Here is a 23,173-nt window from a genome sequence, read left to right as displayed (position 1 = left end):
CTCCTTTTTCTTTTCCCTTATCCCACTGACTTCATCACCTCTGCTCCTGCTCCTTCCCTATCCCCTTGATCTATCCATCACCTACAGATTCCACCCTCCATTTCCCCTTACTTTTTTTCCATGACCTATCAAATTCTATTTTTTCCAGTCCTTTGTCTTTTCCACCTATCACCTCAGCTTTTTACTTTCCACTCTTCCCCCACCTCTCACCCTTTTAGACTGTTTCTCTTTTTTCTGCCCAGTCCTAACAAAGAGTCTCAACTCAAAACATTGACTGTACATTTTCCTCCATTGAAGCTGCTTAACATGCAGTTTCTCCAGTATTCTGAGTTGCTCCAGATTTCCTGCATTTGCACTCTATTTGTGCCTCCACTTTTAAAGAGAACTATCTCAAAAGATGAAAATGAATTACTTTTGTTTCCACATAAAGGCATGTTTTAAAAAAAATCTACTTTCCAACCCTCACTCAATACCATTTTTAGCACTGAAGATTCAAACTGAGAACAGCCTGAGTTGAGACCTCTTTCAGATTTTTTTTGTGCAGGGAAGCACTTCAGCTGGTCAAGGTAAGGGACTTACTGCCTTCGGGGGAACTGAAGCTATTTGTAACTAGGCTCCAGGCTTAACGCAAGCATTTTATAAAAAACTAAATACAATATTTCCATGGATGGTTACAGTGGGATCAAAGTTTGCTCATGAGCTACTAATTTTTTTAAAATTTTGTTTGAACAGATACACTATACTTTTTTGGAGATAACAATTTTACAGAATGGGACTCTCTCTTCAGAACATACATCCAGCCTCCATACCAACTCCCTGGAACCAAAGGAGCTTACAGTTTTGGGATAGCTGGTTAGTCCATAGCTTCAACACTCCTGGTATTCAATGTGTAAAAGTTGCATTTCTACAAAAGTAAAAATACACCATAGAGGACATTTCTATAGGATCTGTGCACACAAACTGGACGTAGTTTCTATGTAAACAAGGTGGTTCTAGTGGGACACGCAGAGGGTGACAACAACAAGAGGGAGATTTTTCCTCCTCACACTGGCAGCAGATCACAGGTAGTCAGATGAGAAGAAACCGAAATGTTATTGAAGAAAATGTTCAGAGGACAGCATCTTAATAAGATATATTAAGAAATGGGGACTTTAATTAGGATGCCTTACTATCTGTGCAAATTATTTGTAGTCATTCATAGCTTGTATTAAAGACTGATTCTATCTTGGGAAAAGAGGTATCTTCATGTTCTGTAGTAAATACAAAATAACCTGAAAAAGAAAACAAATGTAAATCTACTATCAGCTTGCCACAAATGGGTTTGTTCTCATCTTCTTGTTGTATATAATTTGAAATTTACAACAAAGTTTTTTGATTGTCTCCTTTAAGGTGCAGGTACAGGAGTGCCTTTTCACTGGCATGGAGCTGGATATTCCGAAGTTATATATGGGCGAAAGGTGAGAATTTCAATTCTTAATTCATTACCCGAATTAGAATTATTACGAACAGTAGAAGTAATTAACCTATTGTGGCTATGACAGATCTTTTGAGCCATTGAATTAGGTCCAACGCTTTACCCATAGCTCTCCACCTTTTTAACTTGAATACAATTCCCTCTATAAAGTTTCCAGTTAAATTCCATTGCTCTCCTAGACTGTACAGTGCAGACCATAACCTGTAATAATAAAAGATGAGACAGTTTATTACAAAAGTGTAAGATAATCCACTATAAAGGAAAAAATGAGGTTACACTCAATGGAAGGGTGATGAAGAGCAAGGGAGATCAGAGACATGGCTGTTCAGAGGTATGTTTGTAAAGCCATTTATGAAAAAAAAAATCCAAAATGGTCTGAAGGTACAATCCAAGGAAATCTCATTTGTATGACAGTGGTTTTGCTACAATTTAAAAAAAAAATTACTGATTTGGGCAACACAGATTTCAGCATTATTCCAACAATTTATGATGATGTGAGTTGAGGGTGCCGCTAAGTACAGTTTCTATTAGAGCAAAAGATCTTAAAATTAAGAGGTACATTAAATGTGGAAAAGTAGTAAATAATTGTATTCTTGTTCTGTACATTGGTTCTAATGCTTTTTACATGTTTTGGCCAGCGCTGGTTTCTTTATCCACCAGACAAGACACCAAAATTTCATCCGAACAGGACCACACTATCGTGGATGCTTGACACATATCCATATCTATCAGAAATGGACAAACCTCTGGAGTGTACTATACATCCAGGAGAAGTAAGTTTTAAAATAGTTGTCATTGGGAACAATCTTTGTTAGCCTTGGTAGTAGAAAAAGCAGTGCAGAAGTTTGAGGTGAAAATGGATACCATATCAAAGGAATTTAAGGTGACCAAAAACTTGGAGGAAGACTGAAAATGTTTCAAGAGGAATATTTAGGGCATTGGAAAGTGCCTGGGGAGTGAAAATAAAAAACATTATTATAATGTTTTATTGAAACATGTTTCAAAACTGACCGCTTTATACTTTGTGTAAATAGCTGGATTTCAATTCTTAAAGGTTAACATCTTTGTTCAACAGAAAGGGATAATGAACCAGCTTTATTAAATTGCCATACTTTTCCTGCTGTGAGACCCCATTTCATTTAAATTTGTTCTTCCTTTTGCAGATACTGTATTTTCCAGATCACTGGTGGCACGCTACCCTTAATATTGACACCAGTGTCTTCATTTCTACATTTTTAGGATGAATGCAAACTCAAATCACATGGCTTTACCCAATCCATTTTCCTTCAACCTTCCATGAATCAATAGAGAATTAAAAGTCTGAAACAGCTACCTCAAATTTGCACAAAATGATCAGCACTGAAAATGGCCGTGTTCTTACTCACGAAGTAAATATGAATGCAAGTGAACATCCAACCTACCCTAAAAATGAAATGAAAAGAAGCTCATTAAAAGTTACATGTGTCTTTTAAACTGGAAGTGGACCACTGACAAATATAATGAACATTGTTTGAAGATTCTCCAGTGAATGCTCAGACTTGAAATATTGATTTGCTTGTACTACATTGTCTTTGTAAAAACTTCTTACATTCCAGTATTGTAATAGTTCACTTTTCTCCTGTAATACCCAAATGGTTAACAATTAGTTTATTGTACCCAATTCCTGTTGCAAGTAGTTGCTACATATAGTGTCTCCTAGTTCAGTCTTGGTGTAAGCATGCCCTTTTACTTTAAGGCAGCCTCTCGCAACCTTTTTGCCCTGCAGGATCTCATGAAATAATATTCATGTCTCGAAAACCCTGCATAAAAATTGTTAATCCTACAGCTCACTACAGATAACGTGATCAGTAAGTTGTAGATATAATAATCCAAAAATAATTGTCCTTGCTCTTTTGAGTAGAGAATGAATGCCAAGCAACACAGCAGCTGTAGATTTTCTCCTTTGTGAATTTTTAACCAAATTCTCCTGATAAAAGCAGGTAGTTTAGCTTACTTTTCTTGAAATTAAACCTTTCCCTTTCATAAATTTTAAAAACTCATAAGGCAAACTTAATAAACTTCTGCTAAATAACTAGCTTAAGCTAAAATGGGAATTAATTTTTCTGAAGGTAGGCTTGGTAGATTTATTTTAAATAAAGGCTGTAAATTAATTTTAATTAATGCTATTTGCAAGTCAGTTGGCAGGGTGCAAGGGAGAGTTGGGGGAGATAATTTGGGAGGGAGAGGCTGACGTCATAGCCCAAGTTGGGCAAGTCCATTCAAATGCTCAGAAAACACACTTCACGTTCATCAGCATACCACTCTCCCCTCTATGCAATACAGCGCTAATTATCAATGACCTCTCCTATCTTGTGTCAAAAACTGACAATTGACCCACCAAATAAACATGGTCCTACTGTGCACAGCCATACTGGGCTGAGGGACCTCTGACTAAATTACTACCAGGTCAAGTTGGTCACTGCGAGCACTAGCATCGTGCGCAGTTCATAAAACAACTTTTTAAAAAAATCAATCTCTCACAGAACCCTGTTGAGAAACCCTGCTTTAAGGTATGAAATGTTCCATTTTTCTATCATACTGTGTCAGATTAGAGCAACATCTAAAGAAACAGCTCTCCCAAAGCACTTTATATCCAGAAAACATGGCAAACAATTAAGCACAAGCAGTAAGATATTCCAGATAATGTTTAAGGCAGGTGAGGGTGAGTTAAATGGTAGCCAGTAACTCCCCACTCTCTTCAAAATTATTTATCTATAGCTACAATTTGAGCATTCAAAAAGCTGTAAAATAGTCACCTGCAAAATAACTGAAACAAACTTAATGAAATGCCTATTATTAATCTGCATCAGTATCAAGAGAGATCTAGATCTCTCCAAACCTGCTTTGACAGACTCATCAAGGTGACACTTCATATTATGTTAACAAACTAATATCCTACAAAAATATATATTGAATTCCAAGTAAATAATGAAATAGCAAGAATGGGAAGTTAGTTGTTTCAGTAGTTATCAATTCATTTCTCCTTAGTTATATAATAACCCTACATTATAACTTATCTGAAAACCAATTTCATGCTTTGAACAAAATGCAGTTTAAAGTTGATGTTAAGACTAACTTGAGAGAATCTAGTCTAAACTCTAGGTATTGCAATAAGTGAGTAGCAACAAAGGAATGTCTTGTAATTTGATGTCTACACCATAAAATGATTTAAGTGCAGCTATAGTGTAAATGTCCTGACATTAAGTAACAGACAGTTCAAGATATTAGAATCATAAATGTCAGGTGTTTATAGACATTTAATATTTCATTCCACTGCTTAGTACAGAATGAAAATATTGTCATAGGAAAAGTAAGAGTACTTTCCTCCAGAATGCTGGACAAACTGTAACTCAATTATTTTCATAACTTGAATATGTGAAAGTTTACCATGGCACTTTAAACATCCATTTTTACCTGCTATATTGGTCTCTGGCATCGTTTAGTTTCATCAGCTGCATGGATAAGGGGAGCCTGCTGCACGGGCAACAGCTTGCTCTCCTTATTGCACTGCCTCAGCTTGTGTCTCACATAGACAGTCAGGATGCAGCATCCATGGCCGACCTCAACAAATGGAGGGCCTCACACTGCTGTTTTGGCATTTCAACTTTGCCTTTTGTGGAGGCTCTGAAAGAAGCATAGTAATAGGCCAGACAGATTCTGATGGACCCTGCAGCCAGATCACAGTTATTCTCAGGAAGAACGAAGAATTGCTGTAATAAAAATGAACAGGGCCATCCATGCATAAATAAATAAATAAATAAATGTCTGAACGTCAAAACAAAAGGATCTCTGAAGTATTTGTGTGTTGGTTTATATCATGGAGTCACAGATGACAGACACAGATCTTGTGGCCCACCCTGTTGAAGCAAACCTTCTAATCACATATTCCATACTAATTCCATTTCTCAGCACTTCTATGCCTTGATAATTCAAGGGCTTTCTGCTCTTTAAATATTGAGAGTACTTGCCTCAGTCACCCCCTAAGAAGAGCATTCCAGAGTCCAGCTGCCCTTGGAGTGAAAGGTAGGATCCTCAGATCCCCTAACAACCATAAACCTGTCTTCTAGCTTGAGGAACTCTGTTCTCTTAGTGGCCAGCACAGAAATTCTCAATCCTTCTCAAAAAATTTCTCTTTGCAAGTAATCACAAGAATGCCATTTCAGCCACAAATGATTATGGTACATCTTCCATATCAGATTATCATTAAGTGAGTGTCTTGTACAATTAAGTCATGGATACCACCTGAGGTATTCAAATTTGATTAGTAGTACATTATCATTGGTGTGTAGTAATAAATACCAAACAGAATGATTGTTCAGCAGATTACAAGCATAGAAAAAATAATAAAAGATCTCAATAGAAAAAAAAGCAAATCACTGCAGAATTTTGCATTTGCCCACACCATGCAATACAGAATATTTAGCAGGTTCACTTAGCACTTAATTGTTATTGTGTTACGTGAAAAGGACATGCAGATATAATTATAAAGTTACAGTTCCATTTCTACATCTTATAGATGATTACTTCATCGATACACTATTTCTATGTCTGAGGTATTATTTAGGCCATACAGTAAATACAGATGAAATTTCAGTTGTTTGTTTACAGCTAAAAGAGCAGTTTTTTTCCAATGATCCAGTGGACAAGATCTAGTCCATTTGCCCATCCCACAACATTCTATGTTATGCACCAAAATATACAAACTCTTACCTTCCTTTCAACCCATTGTATCGCCTAAAAATGTGAAAAATGGTTCAAAATATGAATTCAGTTTAAATTGTTCTAAAAGCCTATGTATTTCATAAATCCTGTCATTTTTTCGAGAAAAATAATCCTTCAGATCACCTGTGAGTCTTAGTGAATTGGTTTGATATTCTTTAAAATCTGCCACATTATCACCCACTTTCTAATTAATGATTTAGTCAGAAACCAAGAAATAAAATCAATGCAAAAGATCTGTGTAACTGGGGAAAAAAAACATTTGTTTCCAGAAATATTATTCACATAACACAAGAAAAGCAGCGCCTCCCATTGGCAAGAAACTTACTTTATTAGATCACACCGTTTCACTGATAGTTGGTTGCTGCTCAGGTCACAATATTAATTAACTTCTGGAATTCATGACTCGTCAAAGCACTATTAAATGACCATTGACCTATAACTCTAATAGACATTTAATCCAGAATAACAGGGTGATTGTTATCCAATTTCTGTCCAAGTAATCCCAAATCCAATACAAACAGACATCTCAAAAATTTCATACGGAACATTTTAAATCAAGATGCAATTCATAAAAGATTGCATTTGGACAGTTTTGGGGTGTCTACAATGGTAAAACCTTTTGTGTACCTAACTGGTTTCCCCACACCACATTCCTATGGCAGTCCAGTTGGGTTTCTCATTTGTACTAAGTTGTCCAAGGTTCACCAAATGCATTCCGTGATCAATAGGCAGAATGGCATTCATAAAGCTGAACAAATTGTGAACTGTCTTCTTTTAGTTTTTGATCAAGGTAGACAAAGGCAAGAGGAATGAGCTTGGCAAAAATAGTAATGCACATTATACAACTTTGCAAATTATGCCTGAAAAAGATCAAAAAATATGAGCAAATAATTAGACTATTCTCAGCTGCAGGAATGCAGAGAAATGACAATTTCTGAATCGAGGTTTGTAGTGTGGAAAAGGGCCTATAGGCAAAAATGGCAACCTTTTAAGACCATATGACGAGCAGAATTAGGCCATTCAGCCCATCGAGTCTGCTCCGCCATTCCATCGTGGCTGATCCCAGATCCTACCCAACCCCATATACCTGCCTTCTTGCCATATCCTTTGATGCCCTGACCAATCAGGAAACGATCAACTTCTGCCTTAAACATATGCACATACTTGGCCTCCACTGCAGTCCACGGATTTACTACTCTCTGGCTAAAAAAATTCCTCCTTACGTCTGTTCTAAAGGATTTCATCTAACCCATTCCAAACACAAGAAAGACCTGAATTTCTGAAGGACCTTTTAAGGCTTAAGAACATGCCATTGCACTTTATAGCCAGAAGAAATGTTGTAGGAAGTACACTAACCAATTTGAACACATCAAGTTCCCAGCAGCAACAATGTGAGAATGACAAATTCATTGTGAGATAAACAATGACCCAGACACCATGGATTACTGCCTCGTCTGCTGAAATAGTGCCAATGTATCCTCTACATCTGTTAGGATAGACAGGAGCTCTACTTAAAAGTCACCAAGTCCAACACTAAGTTTTTTTAGCTCAAGTTAATGGAATTGAATTTGAACCCATAACCCTCTGACTTTGAAATAAGAACTCTACCGACTGAGCCACAGCAACATTTTAATGAATGTGAAGTAGCACAATGCAGTGATTTGTACAACTATTTAACTCTGTCTATTTAATAAACTGCACACAAATAGAAAGGGGGGGGAGCGGTTGGCAGAAAACCACAACCATTCGATTTGTAAAGTAAAACTGAATCAAGATAACAGTTCCATGCCACTAGATAACTGTAGCAAGAAATCATGGATAAAAGATGATATTTAACACACTGTACATAATGAAGAAATAAAACTAAATAATGTGACAGTACATCGACAGAATAACCGTATATGAAGCTAGAAGGTACACAAGAATATCTTGCATTTGAGTTCCTAATCATATTCAAGGATACTACATAGTCAGATACTGGTCATGGATCAGTGACTAAGTTCTGGTGGAGGAAAAAGAAAATTATTACCATTACATTTCTAATGTGGAATCTTGTTTGACACACATCTCCATCCCATCACATAATCACTGTCACCTGATACTACCAGCACCATCATGCATAGACACGTTGCTTAACCTTGTCAACATTGCTTACAAGACCACATTAAGGAGCTGTACAGGAGAGGGAATGGATGAGATATTGACAATTATTGAGCTGAATAATATACATGCTAATCAAAATTCCAATTATTTATAAACTTTATTAACACAACGAGTAGCCTCTTAAACACCTTGGAAATGTGAATATCTCGTTAGATGTTCTGGATTTATTCTGATTTCCTGAAAGCTATCAAAAAAGATTTCTCATCAATAAAGAAAGATTTCTTATTTTTCTCATTTACAGAAATACTGATAAAGCCACCTAAGTCAATTTATCTCCCAAACTGATAGCACACATTCAGATATTTTTAACAGAACAAGAAACACTACAAGGAAATCAAGTTAGGATATGTAAATTTCACCAAGTTATCGTATGACAACAGCTGTCATTTGGAGAGGGACAGTGGAAAGAGTGAAAGAGGATGAAGGAGACAAGCAAACTGGACAACACAAGTTTGTTGTCCAACAATTCTGATGCAGTATTTACTTCACAAGGAGGCACACTATTCACATTTGCTACAAGAGATTAGTTTGTACCTTCTAACCTGAATGGTTTATACTGGCTGTGTTGTTTCAGACACATTAGTTACTATTTTTAAATTATTCATTTATATTTGTCAGGTAGAGTCTCATATTTTAAACAAGGTTGCTATTCTAGAGATTTAAACTAGTGCACTATCCCAAATTCACAGGCTTTAAGGTTGTGATTTGAGAAATCCATTACTTGACCAAATACTGGCACAAATGAGAAAATAAAACTTTGGCCTACTTTGCAGGTGTCTGCTTAGGGTGTGTAGCCACAAAGAGTATCTCCATAAATGTCTTTAGCCCACACACGTTCGATAGGTCCTACTCGTAGACACATACTAAATGTTTACAGTAGATCTAAATGTTTTCAGATCAGTATTGAAACAGTCATAAATTTCACGCCCTGATCTTGTGTTGTTCTCTTGATATATAGCTGATGAGAGGAGTACCTTGAGTGACAATAGAGAAATCAGCAGTTTGGATTTTAGTTGATGCCTGTTAACAGACAACACATTTTGGCAGCAAGACAATCTAAAGCAGAGAAGGCATTTGAGTGAAATATAAACTATGCATTAATTGCCTATTCAATCACAAAATGGCTCTAGATCTTTTGATGTCAGGAAGTTTTCATTTTTCAATCAGATCATATACCAACATTTACAATAAAAAACAAAGCACTCAAATATTGCATGGAATATAATCCAATTCATCTGTTTTTTAAATTTAAAATCAAAGAAATCAAAACTGTAAATCAGATTACCCCACTACACCAAGCATTAAAGAGCCAGTAATATTTTAATAACTGCTCTAGGTTCAGAATTCCTCTGGCAAATATGATTTATATACATGCATGTAAGAGAAATTTAAACATAAGCAAAAAGATGTGTGTCCCTCAGGTACAGAGCTGCAGGTGATACCTGCACATCCCCTCGTTCCCCATCATTCCGTCAGTTTCTGTGGCTTGCTCACACTCACTCAGTTTGTTAGTCCAATCATTGAGTTGATGCTGCAGTGCAAATATGCAAGTCCTGATGGCCTTAAATCCAGTTTAGTAATCTTCTACCCAGCCATTTTCTGATATAAATGCATCAATTACCTCCTTCATGGCCAGATTTGGAATCAACTGTTCTTGAGTCAATGGACTTCGAGTCACTGGATCAAAGTGACCCACCCGCTGAAAGAGAAAAGATGCACATATTATGCATCCTTTAATGTGTCGTGAATGACTCAAACTGTTTAGTTGTCAAAGTTTATTTTCCATACCTGAAGATGCTCCTCTATATCTTTCCTGTCATATGTGATCCCACTGGGTGTAATGCATGGCTCCCTCATTAACTCAAAGCTGATCTTTCCACAAAGATAGTCAGGAATATCTCGCTTCTACATAGAAGAGGATTAAATTATACACAGTAGATAGAACACAACAGACAAACTTAAAATACATGTTGACAAACTGCCAAATCACCCAAAAATATTGATCATGTTAAACAGTCTGTCAAACTAGATATTTGGTTATTTTATAAATCAAACTGGTACTAAGAGATTTTGAAAGAATTTTAAGTTTCAAATATCATCATACAACAATTAGAATTTTTCAATAGATCACTATGCAATAATCCCAATTCTACATGGTTATTACTCAGAGAGTAGAATTATTTCACCAAAAATAAGAGATTAGCTCTTATTTAATATCACATCCATCCAAAGTGCTTAATATCCAATAAACTATTTTTAAGCATCACCCATTTTCCCTCACAGCATGTAAATGAGGCCAAGTGTTCCTATACTCCTACGCAAGTTCATCGGTGAGCTGTTGATCCCCAGCCAAGCAAACAATGTCCAAAAGATGTCCTTGATTCCAAAATGCATTCCAGACTTTAGCAGATCTGCTGGTGAGCTGTAGGTGTCTACTAGCATGAAAAGGGTATTTCACTGCACGTGCATGTCTGCAGAATTTGAACACTGCCTTGTATTGCTCTTCTCCAGCAGATCCACATGCATACACTCCTGCAAGTCATAAGCACAAGAGATTCCGCAGATGCTGGAAGTCCACAGCAACACACACAAAATACTGGAGGAACTCAGTAGGTCAGGCAGCATCTACGGAGGAGAATAAACAGTCGATGTTTCAGACCAAAACCCTTCATCAGGGCCATTCCTTTCCATAGACGCTGTCCGACCTGCTGAATTCCTTCAGCATTTTGTGTATGTTGCATACATTGCTGCCCCTTCATATTATTTGGACTTCTGTGGGAAAAAAAACTTCCTAATTTATAAAATCAGGCTGTAAATCAAAGTAGAGAGTCTGGAACACAGGGAAGTGGCTGCTTTGCTACACTCCCATTCTGTTTTTGCCTGGATTTTGTTTTTTAAAAAAAAACTATGACCACTGCACCTTACTGGAAATGCACCAGCCAGTTTTTGCACAGCAAGTTTCCACAGCAACAGCTTTCCAAAAATCATGTTGGAAATTATTTTAACTGCTGCAGCCAATTACAGCAGTGTCTGCAAAAGAATGACTTAATTTAAACATAGTATTATTTAGTCTGCTTTGTTGCCTTTTTCTTTCCCATCAATATTTAATTCCACTTCCATTATTACAACTGCTGGCCATTGTTAACAATATTTTTTAAATACACTTTGACTCATGGTCATCCCTGTCAATCTTATTCCAACGAAACATGGCGCAACCAACATGTCACTAATTATCCTTCAGTAATTCCCCATTATGTTAACTCCAGTTTAACCTGCATGGCAAAAAGTAACACACACAAAATGCTGGTGGAACGCGGCCGGCCAGGCAGCATCTATAGGAAGTAGAACAGTCAATGTGGTTTGGGACGAGACCCTTCGTCAGGACTAACGGGAAAAAGAGATAGTAAGAGATTTGAAAGTGAGAGGGGGAAGGGGGAGACCCAAAATGATAGGAGAAGACAGGAGGGGGAGGGATGAAGCCAAGAGCTGGGAAGTTGATTGGCAAAAGGAATACAAGGCTGGAGAAAGGGGAGTATCATAGGACGAAAGGCCTTGGAAGAAAGAAAGGGGGAGGGGAGCACCAGAGGAAGATGGAGAACAGGCAAGGAGTTATTGTGAGAGGGAAAGAGAGAAAAAAAGTAATAATAATAAATAATAAATTAGGGATGGGGTAAGAAGGGGAGGAGGGGTGTTAACAGAAGTTAGAGAAATCAATGTTCATGCCTTCAGGTTGGAGGCTACCGAGATGGAATATAAGATGTTGTTACTCCAACCTAAGTGTGGCTTCACCTTGAAAGTAGAGGAGGCCGTGGACTGTCATATCGGAATGGGAATAGGACGTGGAATTAAAATGTGTGGCCACTGGGAGATCCTGCTTCCTCTAGTGGATAGAGTCTCCCCCTCCCCCTCTCAAATCTCTTACTATTGTGACAGGAATACACATAGATTAAGATGTTAGTTGTCCTGTGTAATCAGCAGTTGGTCTGCCACCTGTCTTCAGGAGAGAGAGAGATAAGGAAAACAATGGAGCAGCATTTGGAGATGTGTAATGAAGGGACAGGAGAGAGAGCTGTCTAAAGCGGCTCCCTCTTTGAACCCTGAACTGTTTGAAGTGATGGACAGGCGATACCCCAGCAGGGGGATAAAAAGGGACAGGTTCGCTAAGGCAAGACACACACGACACCCGAGGTAACGAGACCCTGGAAGCGGTGCGCCTCTCACAAGTCGGCGGGAAGCTTTTGGACGGCTGATCGCGGGATCAAGCCTTAGACGCTCAGGGTGGAAAGGCACGATCGGCGGGAACCTGGTGTGTGTCCACCCTTGCCTGGGTGCCAGGTTCAGCACAGAGAAACGGTCGTATCTGGAAACGGAGGGGTCACGGTCGGTGACCTCAGATGACATCACAAAGGGCTCGCCCGAAAGCTGACTGCGAAGGTCTGTGTGGAAGCTGTTTTCAATATTCATTCGTTTTGCTCTCTCTCCTTCCCCCACACTGTCCATCTCCCACGGAAGCGATTACTGCGAACTGAACTGAACTTTGCGTCACTTTGAAACTGGTCATTTGCCCCAGACAACGATAGAGCTTGATTGATCCTGTTATCTTAATTCTGTGTACATGTATGTTTATCATTGCTGAACTGTTGCATTTATTATCCTTTTGATTAGAGTACTGTGTTGCTTGTTTCTTTAATAAAACTTTCTTAGTTCTAGTAATCCAGACTCCAACTGAGTGATCCATTTCTGCTGATTTGGCAACCCAGTAACGGGGTACGTAACACTATCTCTTTTTTCCGTTAGTCTTGACCCGTACCCCTCCTCCCCTTCTTACCCCATCTTTATTTATTTATTTATTTTTCTCTCTTTCCCTCTCACAATAACTCCTTGCCTGTTCTCCATCTTCCTCTGGTGCTCCCCTCCCCCTTTCTTTCTTCCAAGGCCTTCTGTCCCATGATACTCCCCCTTCTCCAGCCTTGTATCCCTTTTGCCAATCAACTTCCCAGCTCTTGGCTTCATCCCTCCTCCTCCTGTCTTCTCCTATCATTTTGGGTCTCCCCCTTCCCCTCCCACTTTCAATCTCTTACTATCTCCTTTTTCCATTAGTCCTGACGAAGGGTCTCGACCCGAAACGTTGACTGTACCTCTTCCTATAGAGGCTGCCTGGCCTGCTGCGTTCCACCAGCATTTTGTGTGTTGCTTGAATTTCCAACATCTGCAGATTTTCTCGTGTTCACGTGGTAAAAAGTTAGAACATTTTCAATTTTTAACAATGTAATTGTTCATATAAAGAGTGTATTGAGTAGTGCGGCACTTGTCAATGTCCATAACTAAATATTATTTTATGTGGTGCAAATATATTTAGGAAATTTGGTGTCACAAATAACAAATTGTCAACAAAAAAATAACAATGTCTTGGACTCAGTAACCACATTTGACAGGCCTGTCAGTCAAGTTATAATTAACCTATTCAGCAAAGTACCTTTCTCTTCTCATCCACTTGTGAGAACAAGTTATCCATTTCATTCATGTACTTGTCCTGCAAAAGATATTTAAAATCAGCACTTCAGCATGAACAAAGGCATGAAAACAATCTAACTGTTAGTTTTATTTTAGCTTACAAAGGATGGTTGCAATAAATGAGCTGCAAGGAAAAATCTAAGATTCATTCAGCACAAAGGGAGAAGAAATTGCTGCACCTTAATAAGGGATTTTTCATTTGATCCCTGAAAAACAGATACACAAATATAAAAAGACACAAAGAGTTAGCAACAAAATTCAACTACAAGGGGAAAATGAGAGAGAACAAATGAGAATCAGCTTTTGCTAACAACACATCTGGACATTCTGTAAAGAGTAGGAGGGAGAGGTCAATTTGAATGGGTTTATAGCCAAGGAGGCTGGTCTGGTGACAATATCAAGCATATTTTTCTTCCCAATCACTTCAACCAGTTAGTTATCAATTTGTAACCAACCAGTTAGTTATCAATTTGTAACAAGAGAATATGTTTTACAGATGAGTTTTTAAAAAAATTGCTGCAACAGGTTCTGCATTATATTAATTCATTATATAAATTTAAATTATGAAAATAGTTTTCCAAGAATCTCAAGTATTTTGAAAAACCAACTGTATTGCACAATTAACTTTCTATTTATTAAAATAAAGTAAAAACAATAAAGCTCTTTGCCCAGATCTGAAATAGAATCATCTGTACAGAATAAAAATACCCTTTTTTAATTCAAAACATTCTTGCTGTAATTCTGGTGGCAATAAATAATATACTTGAATAATTGCAGTTAGTGCTCAAAGAGTTCTCAAACCTAATGAGGGAGAATCAAATCTTACATGTCTGGCTTCTATCTTTGCAATTTCCATTCGAGTTCGGGAATCATCCATGTTCTCTTCATGGAGTTTTCGTTTACACTGCTCCACTTCCCTGTTCACAGTAAAAGTGACACAGTAACTGTCATCAAATCACCATTTACAAGATGGTCTTTGTAACTGCTTTCCAGTTTTTATTCTCAAAACACAAACTGATCTGGTGGGCTCTAACTGACAGCTAACAAAGCACATGGATATGGCAAGTTTGAAGATTCTGTTACTTGGTAAAGATAGCCAAGAATCTCTGCTCACTGCTTAGACAATCATCTACACAAGACAGAACAGGATTGAAGACCAGCAATAAAATATCTCACATAATTCAAACTTCCCATTAGCTGGGACATCAAAGCAGCATAGGCTTGAGAGTTTAGGCCTTAAACGTTTTATGCCCTTTTGTTTTTAAATAAAGGCAGCTCCATTAAAAGGTATCAGAGGAGGCACCTCTTTATCCACTCTTGATAGAGAATGGTCCACTTTTATAGTGTTTGAAATTTTAGGCAACTGACCTAATTTAAGCCCCACCGTCAAATCAACTATTTTGACTTTGTAACATCACCCCCCCTCACCCGTTCAGCTCCTATTCAAAAAGCACTATTTGGGCAAACACTAATTGGGGTCCACTTTGTTGAGCACCTCTTCTTCAACCGCCAGACTTCTTCAAACCGCCAAGCAGAACTTCATGATGGCCAAATGTTTTAATTCCATTCCCATTCCAATATTTCAGTCCATGGCCTCCACTTGTGCCACAATAAGGCCACCGTCAGGGTGGAGGTAGCCTCCAACATGATGGCATGAATATTGATTTCTCCTTCCAGTAAAATAAAATTTCCCTCCCCCTCCGCACTTCTTCTATTCCATGCTCTTGCCTCTTACCTCTTCTCACCTGCCTATTACTTCCTGCTAGGTCCCCTCCTCCTTCCCTTTTTCCTATGGTCCACTCTCCTCTCTTCTCTGATTCCTTCCTTTCCAGCCCTTTGTCTTTCCTACCCACTTGGCTTCACCTACCACCTATAGCTATCCTCCCTCCCCCTCCCCCAACTTATTCTAGCAACTTCCCCCTTATTTTCCAGTCCTGAAGAAGGGTCTCGGCCTGAAATGTCGACTGTTTATTCATTTCCATAGATGCTGCCTGACCTGCCAAGTTCCTCCAGCATTGTGTGTGTGTTGCTTTGGATTTCAAACATCTGCAGAATTTGTGTTTATGATTTGGGCATTTCTTATCATTTCTGTCATCATTGAGCCATGTCATCAGCGCTCTCGGCTCAATGCAATGGAGTTCTCTTCCTGAATCTTTCCATTACTTCCCTCCTGTAAGCTTCTTTTGAAAAGATTTCTGCAGATGTCACCTGTCTTTATGCTTTTGACTGGGCACACGTTTGTCTGCTCTCCTCCTTTGAAGTACCCCACAAAGTCTCTTCTACTTTCGATGTGCTGCTCAGAAACATATTACAGTTGTCAAGGTGCTTAAACAAGGTAGAATAATTTGATCTAAAATTCCAGTTAAATTCCTGAGCCTTCAACAAAATACTTGAAATACCAAAAGAACAGTGGCAGACTCTAATTAAAGATCTGAAAGGAAGAATCAAAGGACTATTAAACTGAGTTTAAATATTGCATGGTTCCCCAACTGGTAGCAATAGCATGCTTTAAGTTTAAGACCTTAAACATACAATTCAATTAACAAAAGATATATAGTACATTTAATAGAGCTCTAGATTGGTAAGATGGCTACCTCCACTATCTTTAGGCTAATATACTGTAGTTAAATGGCTTTCACACTAAAGCTGCTCATGAAATCCCACCACAAACTGTAGAACATGTCTTTTTAGTTATGATCAGCAATTTCTGGCTCCAAAGTTTGAAATACTTTAGGGCCTAACTTTCATATTATCTATCTTCTTGAAAATTAGAATTGGAAGAGTAGTAATCAAATTGAACACGGGCAGAAAAGTTTTCACGATATATAGTATTCAGGTTATCATTCAGTATAAAGGATGCTTTTCTATGTATGAAACTACTGGTAGCAAGAGAGTCTTACAGTGACCTTTAATACTCTTGGTCTTAATGAACATTAGATGTAGCCTATTTTAGATACTAAAGTGATCTTGCAGTTCTTTTGCCTGTAAATTGAAGCATTTAAACTAACCTTTCCTTTTCTGAGAGGATCAGTTTGGTGAGATAGTCATGAAGATCATTCTCCTGCTGTATTCTTTTGTCTTCGATGCTGTTCCATCGCTTCTTTTTCGCTATCCTCAGGGCACTTGGAATGTCATCCCCGAAATTCAACCTTTGTTCTTTTGCTAAATTGTAAGCTGAAAAAGGGAGTTTGTATAACAACTATAAAAACAAAAGCAACCAATTACCTTGCTTCCCAAGAGTGAGCGTAGCTCAAACAAGGGCATCCATTACTTGAATTTTTCATCATTCTATAGAGTCTGCACAGTAAGAAAATGAATCCAGGTTTGTTCAAATAAGGTTCTGTTCACTTCTATCATTTATTCATACCCCAAGATCTATAATTAATAGTCACAAATTTCTAGACACACACACACAGTACAGATACAATTTCTTACAACTTTTGTAGTAAATTCTCCTTATGAAGGTACTGTGGTAATGCCTCAAAAAGGCAACATCCACTATTAAGGATCCCACTGACCCCAGGATATGCCCTCTTCTCATTGCTGCCATCAGGAAAGAGGTACAGGAGCTGAAGGCACACGCTCAATAATTTAGGAATAGCTTCTTCTCCTCGGCCACCTGACTTCTGATGGACATTGAACCCATGAACACTACCTCACTATTTTTTTGCACTATCTATTAATTTTAACTAACAGTATATATACACATACATACACATACTAATAAAAACTGAATTACCGTGTATGTATTGCACTGTACTGCTGCTGCAAAAACAAATTTGACAACATATGCTGATGATATTAAACCTGATTCTGATTTTATAAAGTTTAATGTTCCTCGGTCCCTTCTTTGGGCTTTCTAACGTTATTTATCTAAGTGAGAAATCGGGCAATAGGTAATGTGAGCCAGTGTCCTTTCCAAGACAAAAGTTAGCAAAGCTTCACACCAGCTGAATATTTATTTGGCTCCGTATGTCCAGACCAGATTATAACACCAGGATCTTGACATAAATAGGACTTCTAGCAGCTTGCTCAGGGCACCTAACAAGTAATAAAGGAGGATTTACAAAGGAAGTAAATTTAAACCTCAGACAACTGGTTCTACTTGGAATAGTCATCTAATTTAAAGCTTATATCACACATAGATAGAGCAAAAACACTTTGGGTGCTAATCAAATTAACATTACCAGAGTCCTGAACTAACAAACTAAAACTTAAGTCAGAATCCCTTGACAATAGCTGGGGGATTTAAATTCAGTATATAGAAACTGTAACACAGGAATTTGTGCTTAGAGTCAAATCAAGTGGTTGAATATTAAATGAGTATTTTGTGTATTTACCAAGAAGGATCTGGAAGATAGTGAAGGGAGAATGGGGCATGCTAATGTGCTGGACATTTTGAGATTAAGGAGGAGGAAGTGCAAGGTCTTCTGAAAAGCATTTGTTGCTGTTTTGTATGGCATTCACACTTCTAATTGAAGTGTGACCCAGGATGGGCAGACACGAGTCTGTCCGTTCGGGAGCCGGGGTTGAATCAATCTTCGTCTGGCAGCTCGTCCATAGCCGTTCCAACATGGTTGGCCCAGAGTTGGCATCACCTGATGGAGTGCTTGAAGCTTGCACGAAACACGACGTCAACGTGAAAAGAACTGAGGTGAGTAAGACTCTAGGATCTGATGGTATATATTCCAAAATATTCTAAGTAGTAAGTGAGGAGATTCCTAGGGATTTGGCAAACATTATTGTGTCTTCACTAGCAACAGGTGAGGTCCCAGAGGATTGAAGAGTGGCAAATGTTGTGCCTTTGTTCAAGAAAGGAAATGGGGATGATCCAGGTAATTTATGGGCAGTGAGCCTCATGGCATTGATAAAGAAGCTATTAGAGAGGATATTGAAGGATAGGAGTTACGTGCATTTGCGAAGATAGGGTGTGATAAGGGACAGTCACCATGGCTTTGTGCAGGGCAAGTCATGCCTTACAAACTAGAAAGGATTTTTTTGAGGAGCTGAGAAAATGGAAGTTATCTTCAATTATATTAGAAAGGCTTTTAATAATGTCACTTATGGTGGGTTGACTCTGAAGATAAAGATATATGGGATCCTGTGGAAGGCTGTTCTTTTGGCTGGAGATCCATGGCCAGTGTTGTTCCACGAAATTCAGTGCTAGAACCTGTTATTTGTGATATATATCAATGATATGGATAAAAATGTAGATAAGTAGATTAACAAGTTTGTTGAGGACATCACGCTCGTGGAGTTATGTGGAGTTTAAAAGCTGTTGGTGTAGAAGCATCTGCACTGACTTGGAGGCGAGTGGTTTTGGGTTCAAATCCGGCCAGCTCCTTGTACGCTTTCTATCCGTGCTGGATTGAGTGTCAAACTAACAACTTGGCCTCATAAAAAACAGAAAACTGCTAAGGAAACGGCAAGGTTGCCGCCCGATGCGCCACAAGGTGCAGGGAGAAACAACAGGTAGAGTTTAAAGAACAATAAAAGAAAACAGTGGGACATACATCAGTTACAGATATGGGCAGAGAAGTGGGAGACGGAGTTTAATCCCAACAAATGTGAGGTGTTACATTTTGAAAGGAGCAAGTATACAGTTAATGGTAGACCCTTTAATAGTACTGAGGTAGGGAGGGATCGTGGGGTTTAGGTCCATAGTTCACTGAAATTGGCTACACAAGTGGATAAGGAAGTAAAGAAGGTGTATGGCACACTTGCTTTTATTGGTAGGGGTGCTGAGTAGAAGAGTAAGGAAGTCATTCTGCAGCTATACAAAACTTTAGTCAGACTGCACTTGGAGTATTGTACACAGTTCTGATCATCCCATTATAGGAAGGATGCAGAGACTGTGGAGGGTGTGCAGAAGAGATTTTTCAGGAGGTTCACCAGAATCTATTCAGAGTCCTAAACAGCCCTGACTGGTGACACAACACTTCACCTGTGAATCTGTTGGGGGTCATCTACTGTATGCAGTGCTCCCACTTTGGCGAGCACCTTCACTCCATCCGCAAAAAGTAGGATTTCATGGCAGCCAACCATTCTATTCTCAATCCCCATTCCCATATGTCAGTCCATGGCCTCCTCTACTGGCATTCTCAGGTTGTAGGAGCAACATCTCATATTCTATCTGTATTGCATGAAAATTGGTTTCTCCAACCTGTGGTAAATCCTCCCCCTCCCCATCCCCTCTTCTTCAATTACCCGCTCTGGCCCTCCTCTTACCTCTTCTCTTCACCAGGCTATCACCTCCCCCGGTGCCCCTCCTCCTCTTCTTTCTCCCATGGTCCACTCTCCTCCCCTATTAGATTCCTTCTTCTCCACCTCTCACCTGCTAGCTTCTTGCTTCATTCCACCTTCTCCCACCCACCTGGGTTCACCCATCACCTTCTAGCTTGTACTCCCCCCCACCTTCATGTTTTGGCTTCTTCCCCCTTCCCTTCCTTCCTTTCCAGTCCTGATGAAAGGTCTCAGCCAAAACATTGACTGTTTATTTATATCCACTGACGTTGCCTAACGTGCTGAGTTCCTCCAGATTCTGTGTACGTTACTCTGGATTTCCATCACCTGCAGAATCTCCTATGTTTACCAGGATGCTGTCTGGATTAGGGTGTTATGAACTTTAGGGAGTTGGACAAATTGGGTTCTTCTCCCTAGAGCATCGGAGGCCAAAGGAGAAACGTCGACTGTACCTCTTCCTAGAGATGCTGCCTGGCCTGCTGCGTTCACCAGCAACTTTGATGTGTGTTGCTTGAAATTCCAGCATCTGCAGATTTCCTCATGTAAGAGTTTTTTTTTTAAATTATGAGAATCATAATCTTCTCTCCAGGGTAAAAATATAAAAAACCAGAGGACATGCTTCTAAGGTTGGGGTGGGGGTGGGGGGGGGTGATATGAAGGGCAGATTTGGAAAGAGTGAGAGAGTGATAAGTGCCTGGAAGAGGTTACCAGGGATGGGAGTGGAATCAGGCAGTTTGGTGCAGTTTAGTGGGCTTTAAGAGAGACACATGAATATGAAAGGAATAGAGGGACATGGATGATACACCGGAGGATGGCATTTGCTATAATTTGGCATCAATGCTGAGTTCATCCAGCATTTTACGCGTGTTGCTCAAGATGGGCACAAAATTAGCCTGTACATTGCTGTATTATTCTATGTTCCATGTTCTTCGGTGATTACAAAACTACAAAGTTGTTGTACAGACCCAAATAGATCACTTATTGCCTTTAAGGAGATAGCTGCTTAACATTACTTGGCCTGATCCATCCAAAATGCAAACCCAGACATTTCAACTGTTCTGAAATGGCTGACAACCTATACAGTTCAGGAGCAATGAAGTATGGGCAATAAATTCCGGTCTGGTGAGCAACTTCTACTCTGAATAAATAAAATTCTATTTCACAAAATTTTCTGAATTAGCTTCACTATAAAGTTCTAAAAATTTATTTCAATTTTGCTCTTTCCTCCTTTGCTTTTGAAAATGTACTGAAATGTACTCCAGTTCATTTTTCTACAGAGCTTGCCTTTTTTTTCCATCTCTGACAAATACCTTACACTGAACCTTCACAATCTCTTGTCTTCACTCTCCTAATGCAACATGAATGATTGGCAAGTTGGCAACTCATCAGCAAGTGACATGTTTTTGGAACGGTCATCAATGAAGTAACTTATGAATGGCACTGAGAAGTGATCACAATTAAAACAACTCTGCTTTAAGTTTTTCACTCTTCTATAAAAATGTCATTAAAATATCTCCTCTTAACTAGTAGCTCTTGGGTAGTGTATGAAATTATTTATAGGTACTTTGCAACACTCCATTAACCATTTAACTACAGTACTAAAACAATACTGTATACACCTCAGTGTCTTTGAGAGATACCAAGAAATTGTTCTATAGAAAATACCACAGCAGCTTATTATGGTTATTCTTCTGAAACTGAGCATATGATGTGATCATGCACAGGAATCCTACGTCACATCTTCTGGGAAATACCATACGTTGACATGAAAATGAGAATTTTTCAACAGTCTACTTCACACTTATCATGGACAATTGATGCGATTTGGTCTCAACTGTCTAAAGGAGAACTGTGCTTAACTCAAAGATCACAGCAGAAAAGGCCAGTGTAATTACATAAAGACTCGAGGTGGACAATGATGGCCTCATTAATTAAACGGAAAAGCAAATCTCATGTCACCAAAAAATATAAATGTAAAAAAAAAGAGGAACGTGTTTCTGAATCAACTTTCATGAAAGATGATGAACACCAATAACACTTCCCAGACTTGCAAATATACTGACATTCCTTCATGTTGTTGGGTCTAAATACAGGGACAGTTTCCCCAGCTGTATTATGGACATTCTTTCACTGAAAGAACTTCAGCAGTTCAAAAAGGTTTCTCACCATCAAAGGCAAAAAGGGATGAATAATAAATTCTGGCCAGGCTAGGGAATTCCTCGTCCCAAAGAACTGCAAGAAATAAATCCCTTCATATTTCCTATTGCTGTGGTTCTGTAAACAATTACGCATTGATTATTAACAGAAGCCGGACCCCTGACCTCTATTCAGGTTGCCGATAGCTTCATCATAATTCTCCATTTCCAGCAGGCACTGTCCGAGGAAGAAGTGAGCCTTAACAGACTGGCTATCTAATTCCAGGGCATGTTTACAGTCTGCTACCGCCTTATCAAACTGCTGCATCTTCACATAGCACAGAGCACGGTTTGTGTAGTACACTGCCACAGATGGGTTACGGTTCTGAAAGACAAACCAAAGTAGGTATGAGATTGAAGTAAAAACTGACTGGTATACTCAGCAAGCAAAAGAAAAAGGCTAAATGAATGTGGTTTCTAACAGAATAATAAATATTGCATTAAAAGTTAACTGATGCGCATTCTTAACTAAAATGAGAAATTGTTTCTGATTTTTACAGGAAGTAGAAGTTAGTAGCAGAGTGGATAATAATTTTAAAAATCAAAGTATAAATAAACGTAAGTCAGTTAAAGAGAGTAAGTATTAATTTATTCAATGTTTTAAGAACTGAGAAAGTATTTGCAATGTCATGGAACCCTCTTTATTTAGTTTCATTGAGAATGAGATCAGTGCATTTCCTCAGCACGTTGCTTTGGAAAAGATGAACAAACAATGGGAAGAAAGCACATGTGCTCTAAAGAATTTCGTCCAGTAAGCAGTGCAAATATCTTACACTGAATCATTACAATCTTTTGTATCCACCTTTTGATATTTCAGAGCCTT

At 38.6% G+C, this 23,173-nt stretch overlaps 2 protein-coding genes across 4 annotated transcripts in view; one reads left to right on the top strand and one right to left on the bottom strand.

The window, feature by feature from the left end:
* The window catches only part of jmjd8 (jumonji domain containing 8), a 35,141-nt gene extending 29,387 nt beyond the window's left edge, over window positions 1–5,754 (top strand). For 2 of the 3 annotated variants that reach the window (XM_063059170.1, XM_063059172.1), the window contains 4 exons: window positions 733–852; window positions 1,390–1,457; window positions 2,113–2,247; window positions 2,638–5,754. In XM_063059170.1, the coding sequence (XP_062915240.1) occupies window positions 733–852; window positions 1,390–1,457; window positions 2,113–2,247; window positions 2,638–2,718 (404 nt within the window). In that variant the 3' untranslated portion in view covers window positions 2,719–5,754. The remainder of the gene's footprint in view (window positions 1–732; window positions 853–1,389; window positions 1,458–2,112; window positions 2,248–2,637) is intronic. The other variant, XM_063059171.1, reaches the window with a different exon arrangement.
* A 457-nt stretch (window positions 5,755–6,211) lies between these two features.
* The window catches only part of stub1 (STIP1 homology and U-Box containing protein 1), a 43,354-nt gene continuing 26,392 nt past the window's right edge, over window positions 6,212–23,173 (bottom strand). Inside the window, exons 2-7 of the mRNA XM_063059164.1 lie at window positions 22,477–22,675; window positions 16,921–17,086; window positions 14,739–14,829; window positions 13,875–13,931; window positions 10,187–10,303; window positions 6,212–10,097 (exon numbers count right to left, since the gene is read on the bottom strand). Coding sequence (XP_062915234.1) covers window positions 9,972–10,097; window positions 10,187–10,303; window positions 13,875–13,931; window positions 14,739–14,829; window positions 16,921–17,086; window positions 22,477–22,675 — 756 coding nt within the window. The 3' untranslated portion in view covers window positions 6,212–9,971. The remainder of the gene's footprint in view (window positions 10,098–10,186; window positions 10,304–13,874; window positions 13,932–14,738; window positions 14,830–16,920; window positions 17,087–22,476; window positions 22,676–23,173) is intronic.

This window comes from Mobula hypostoma, chromosome 9, assembly GCF_963921235.1.
Source record: "Mobula hypostoma chromosome 9, sMobHyp1.1, whole genome shotgun sequence".
In the NCBI taxonomy this organism is placed as follows: domain Eukaryota; kingdom Metazoa; phylum Chordata; class Chondrichthyes; order Myliobatiformes; family Myliobatidae; genus Mobula; species Mobula hypostoma.
The sequence above is the reverse complement of the archived record's forward strand: the minus strand, read 5'-3'. Positions and strand labels throughout refer to the sequence as shown.